Genomic DNA, 6,089 nt, shown 5'->3' on the forward strand with positions numbered 1-6,089 from the left:
CGCGGGTCCCGTGGTCTCGCCCGCAGTACAGCTTCTTAAAGGGGAGGTACCTGTATGCCCTTTTGCCCACCTGTGCCATTCAGCCGACGTATATCGTCGTGCAGCGGTAGGGAAGCGGTTAATATTGGATGATATGTAACCTCATGTATATGTTATGATATCCTTTCTAATAAAATGAGATTGAACTATAAATGGTATGACCCTAGATGAAACATAATCAGCCTATGTTTACAGAAGGTGGGCATGCAGGATTAAACATTTCACTTTTTAATGCTTCATCAGAATCCATGCCAGCAATATGGAACAGCAAAACTGCTTATATTAGAATTAAAGAAATATCAGGCAAATGTATATAACAAAAATCCATCAAACAGACAAGATCTCAACACCTAGATACCCATTAGTTGAATTAGATTCGATTCACTAGCTGAATCTCTCCATACAAGGTGATTTTTACCTCCATCCATCAGTCCTATGAAGTTCACGGTCCCTTTAACTTAATGACAGAAGGCGGAGTCGGGGGAGGGGCTAGGAGGCTGAGCAGCTCCGCTATGGAGGCGTGTCATCTGTCGTTAAGATGATGGTGTTTCTAGCAACCAATAACTGCAAAGATGATGGGCGGGGTAGAAGTGAGGAAATCATGGTAGGCCGCTGCTGATAGGACTCCCCCATTTTTACGACACGCCCACCGAGTTGACACGAGCTTAGAGTTAATAGGAAGGCCAGCCTTTTCTAGCCAACAAGATGGCGGCGCCCACGCCGGGGACAAAACTCCAAACATCCATGGTGTGGGGCTACGCATGCTCTAGGGATTGAAGCGTTAGAAAGCGACTAGGAAGTGACTGTTTCAACCCGGAAGCAGCTTTCATTTTTCACACAGCCACAGAATATAGAAGTCTCATATGTACCTGTGGAAGTTGTGGTCGCTAGAGGGGGCTGGCGTCTATGTGCAGAGCTGCACTGGAGAAGAATAGTAAGATCTGAGATCAGCAAGCTGCAAGTGAAGTCAGATTGAGATCTGCTCATCAGAACCCCCATACCCCTCCCCCTGTCCGCAGAGATGATTGTAAGTACTAAGTGTGCATGGTGGGTACTTTGTGGCCCCTGGGTGCTCAGTGTACAGTACACCAGATCACCCAGCCTGATCCTTTGTTACAGGGGAGGGGAGATCCAGGGATATGGAGCACCAATCAGAATCTCTTATAGACTAAATCTACAGCTGTCATTACATTACCAGACACTTCCTGTTGTGGAGTGTCAATGCTCTGACACTGGTTCTACCATGTTGTCATACAGGCTTCCAATAGGGTCAGTATAGTCCCCCCAGCACAGGGGCCCCATTCCAGCCCCCCTCCCAGTACAGAGGCCCCAGTACACTCCCCCCTCCTCCCACTACAGGGGCCCCAGTACACTCCCCCCCTCCTCCCACTACAGGGGCCCCAGTACACTCCCCCCCTCCTCCCACTACAGGGGCCCCAGTACACTCCCCCCCCTCCTCCCACTACAGGGGCCCCAGTACACTCCCCCCCTCCTCCCACTACAGGGGCCCCAGTACACTCCCCCCCCCCCCTCCCACTACAGGGGCCCCAGTACACTCCCCCCCCCCTCCTCCCACTACAGGGGCCCCAGTACACTCCCCCCCTCCTCCCACTACAGGGGCCCCAGTACACTCCCCCCCCCCTCCTCCCACTACAGATGCCCCAGTACACTCCCCCCCCCTCCTCCCACTACAGGGGCCCCAGTACACCCCCCCCCTCCTCCCACTACAGGGGCCCCAGTACACTCCCCCCCCCTCCTCCCACTACAGGGGCCCCAGTACACTCCCCCCCCCTCCTCCCACTACAGGGGCCCCAGTACACTCCCCCCCCCCTCCTCCCACTACAGGGGCCCCAGTACACTCCCCCCCTCCTCCCACTACAGGGGCCCCAGTACACTCCCCCCCTCCTCCCACTACAGGGGCCCCAGTACACTCCCCCCCTCCTCCCACTACAGGGGCCCCAGTACACTCCCCCCCTCCTCCCACTACAGGGGCCCCAGTACACTCCCCCCCCTCCTCCCACTACAGGGGCCCCAGTACACTCCCCCCCCTCCTCCCACTACAGGGGGCCCCAGTACACTCCCCCCCCCTCCTCCCACTACAGGGGCCCCAGTACAGTCCCACCTCCCAGTGCAGGGGCCCCAGTACAGTTCCCCCCACCTCCCAGTGCAGGGGTCCTAGTACAGTCCCTCTCCCAGTGCAGGGGTCCTAGTCTAGTCCCCCCCCCAGTAAAGGATGCCCCAGTACAATCCCCCCCCTCCCAGTCTTAGCCCCCCCCCCCAGTACGGCACCCTCCCGGCCTGTGTGAGCCCTTAATAACCTGACGCTGATTGGTTGCCAAGCAACAGGAAATTGCCCTGTTGGTTAGCATCACTAGTGTGATAAATGTGATGTCATGGCGTACACAAACACGGGTAGAGATGGCCGGGGCTGTTCAGCCTACACCCTCAGACTATTTCCCTCCTGACTTTTTCCCTTTCTTTCCCCCAGACGCCGCTCTCTTTGGCACTGCTCCTGCAGATGCCTTTGTTGCAGGCGCTTTTGCTGCAGGCGCTTTTGCTGCTGGTTCCTTTGCTGCAGGCGCTTTTGCTGCAGGCTGCTTTGCTGCAGGCGCTTTTGCTGCAGGCTGCTTTGCTGCAGGCTGCTTTGCTGCAGGCTGCTTTGCTGCAGGCTGCTTTGCTGCAGGCTGCTTTGCTGCAGGCGCTTTTGCTGCAGGCGCTTTTGCTGCAGGCGCCTTTGCTGCAGGCTCCTTTGCTGCAGGCTCCTTTGCTGCAGGCTCCTTTGCTGCAGGCGCCTTTGCTGCAGGCGCTTTTGCTGCAGGCTGCTTTGCTGCAGGCGCTTTTGCTGCAGGCGCTTTTGCTGCAGGCGCTTTTGCTGCAGGCTGCTTTGCTGCAGGCGCTTTTGCTGCAGGCTGCTTTGCTGCAGGCGCCTTTGCTGCAGCCTCCTTTGCTGCAGCCTCCTTTGCTGCAGCCTCCTTTGCTGCAGGTGCTTTTGCTGCAGCCTCCTTTGCTACAGGTGCTTTTGCTGCAGGCTCCTTTGCTGCAGGCTCTTTTGCTGCAGGCTCTTTTGCTGCAGGCTCTTTTGCTGCAGGCTCTTTTGCTGCAGGCTCTTTTGCTGCAGGTGCTTTTGCTCCAGGCTCTACTGCTCCAGGCTCTGTTGCCCAAGGCTGTGTTGCTCCAGGCTCTGTTGCCCAAGGCTGTGTTGCTCCAGGCTGTGTTGCCCAAGGCTGTGTTGCTTCAGGCTGTGTTGCTCCAGGCTGTGTTGCCCAAGGCTGTGTTGCTCCAGGCTCTGTTGCCCAAGGCTGTGTTGCTTCAGGCTCTGTTGCTCCAGGCTCTGTTGCCCAAGGCTCTGTTGCTCCAGGCTCTGTTGCTCCAGGCTCTGTTGCTCCAGGCTCTGTTGCTCCAGGCTCTGTTGCTCCAGGCTCTGTTGCTCCAGGCTCTGTTGCCCCAGGCTCTGTTGCCCCAGGCTCTGTTGCCCAAGGCTGTGTTGCTCCAGGCTCTGTTGCTCCAGGCTCTGTTGCTCCAGGCTCTGTTGCCCAAGGCTCTGTTGCTCCAGGCTCTGTTGCTCCAGGCTCTGTTGCTCCAGGCTCTGTTGCTCCAGGCTCTGTTGCCCCAGGCTCTGTTGCCCCAGGCTCTGTTGCCCCAGGCTCTGTTGCCCAAGGCTCTGTTGCTCCAGGCTCTGTTGCCCAAGGCTGTGTTGCTCCTGGCTGTGTTGCCCAAGGCTGTGTTGCTCCTGGCTCTTCTCCCCCAGTCTCCTCATCGCCCAGCTTTTTTCTTTTTCTACAACGGCGGAACAGGAAGCATAAAACGATGGCTAGCGGCACACTTGCCCCAATTCCAACTCCAAGGATTATGTGGAACTGCTTTTTGGCGGTTAACAATTTCAGCTTTTCTTTGAGAAGTGCCGCTGTTCCCTGTTTCTGCCATTCTTCCTTCAGGGTAGGAATTTTGCTTCGCTGTAGGGGATAGAGTTCAGGGTCGATTACCCGAACGGCAAAGTAGATGACCTTCACCAGCTTGCCATTGGAGTCCTCTATCGTGCACCTATATGTGCCAGACTGACTCTCCTGGATATTGTAAAGCGGAATGGTGCGCTGATTGCTGATGATTTCATCTTCATCTTCAAAGCTGTCATCATCTATGGTGATTCCAGGAATATATTTCCAGTTGTAGGACATTGTTTTTTCTGCATGTTCAGGCAAAACTTCCGGCTGGCAGTCCAGTGTAGTGCTGGCACCGATGTTCAAGTAGTAATTTCTCGGTGCGCACTCCCGGATGCCGTGGCATACTACCTGTTTGTCTTCACATTCGGGTGCAACGTCCGGTCCGGAGGAAACCTCCGGCCCCACATAGCAATGGGTTTCTATTTTCATCCCTAAGCCGCAGTTTACATCACATTCCGTGGAATTGACAAGAATTTTCAACCTTTTGTAGGGTAACTGGTCGATTTCCTTTAACATCTGTACTAATCGGTGGCTGAAGGCTTTGACATTATCAGGAAAAAGCAGGAAAATCACTGCTAAAATCAGAAAAATTTTCATTCTCAGAGCTGTCAGTAAACAGGTGTGTACTCTGCACTGTCGGCTAGTCAAATGACACTGAGCTGTAGCTGCAGCTGCAACTTCAACTGACAGGTTGCCATGGAGACCGCCTGCTATGACATCATCAGGTAATAACTGCCAGTCTGCAAAGCAGGGAGACCTACAGAGTGACAGATCCACAGTGTAAACAACATTAAGATCTACTATATACAGACAGATATATTAATATCTAATATATAAATACAGAGAAATCTAATGTATACAGAGGTATCTAATATATACAGAGATATCTAATGTATACAGAGCAATTGAATATATACAGAGACATCTAATGTACAGAGACATCTAATGTATACATATAAATCTAATATACAGTGAAATCGAATGTATACATATAAATCTAATATACACAGGGAGATCTACTGTATACATGGAAATATTAATACAGTATACAGATAAATCTAATATATACACAGATAAATCTAATATATACATCGATTTATCTGTGTATATATTAGATTTCAATGTATATATTAATTTCAATGTATATATTAGATTTATCTGTGTATATATTAGATTTCAATGTACCGTATTTATCGGCGTATAACACGCACATTAATTTTAAGAGGGAAGTTTCAGGAAAAAAAACTTACATTTTAAATAAGGAACTTTGAAGCAAAAAAAGGGTAAGTGCCCATCTTCAGCCTCACAAGTGCCATCAATGCAGCCTCATCAGTCCACATCAATGCAGCAGCCTTTACCATTGCCATCAATGCAGCAGCCTTTACCATTGCCATCAATGCAGCAGCCTTTACCATTGCCATCAACAGCAGCCTTTACCATTGCCATCAGTGCAGCCTGATTGATGCCCATCTGCAGCCTAGAGGGGACAGGGAGGGGGGCGGGACGAGCGTCAACAGATTACATACAGTGAGAATCTTCTATGATAGACAGAACAGTGGTCCAATGGCGGCCCAGGAGACAGGACTTCCTATTACAGAGGCCGCCAAGTAAAAAGGAGATTCTCACTGTATGTAATGTGATGGCGCTCATCCCGCTCCCCTCCCAGGCAGCTAAAATTGAAGTATTGGCGTATAACACGCACATGGTATTTGCACCCGGTTTTCATGGTGAAAAAGTGAGTGTTATACGCCAATAAATACAGTATATATTATTAGATTTATCTGTGTATATATTAGATTTCTAATATATACATTGAAATCTAATATATACATGGAACTCTAATATACACAGAGAACTCAAATGTATACAGAGACATCTAATATACACAGATAAATTAATATATACACAGAGATATATAATATATCTAATATTTAATATATACACATTGAACCCTAATATTTACATAGAAATCTAATATACAGAGACATCTAATATATACATTGAAATCTAATATTTACGTAGAAATCAAATCTATACAGAGAGATCTAATATACAGCGAAATCTAATGTATACATAAAAATCTACTGTTTACAAAGAGGTCTAATATAC

At 50.2% G+C, this 6,089-nt stretch overlaps 1 protein-coding gene across 1 annotated transcript in view; it reads left to right on the forward strand.

Moving 5' to 3' along the window:
• Positions 1-740: 740 nt before the first annotated feature.
• The window catches only part of NT5C3B (5'-nucleotidase, cytosolic IIIB), a 29,046-nt gene continuing 23,697 nt past the window's right edge, over positions 741-6,089 (forward strand). Inside the window, exon 1 of the mRNA XM_073607900.1 lies at positions 741-1,066. Within this exon, the coding sequence (XP_073464001.1) occupies positions 1,061-1,066 (6 nt within the window). The 5' untranslated portion in view covers positions 741-1,060. The remainder of the gene's footprint in view (positions 1,067-6,089) is intronic.

This window comes from Aquarana catesbeiana, linkage group LG12, assembly GCF_042186555.1.
Source record: "Aquarana catesbeiana isolate 2022-GZ linkage group LG12, ASM4218655v1, whole genome shotgun sequence".
NCBI classification, from domain to species: Eukaryota; Metazoa; Chordata; class Amphibia; order Anura; family Ranidae; genus Aquarana; species Aquarana catesbeiana.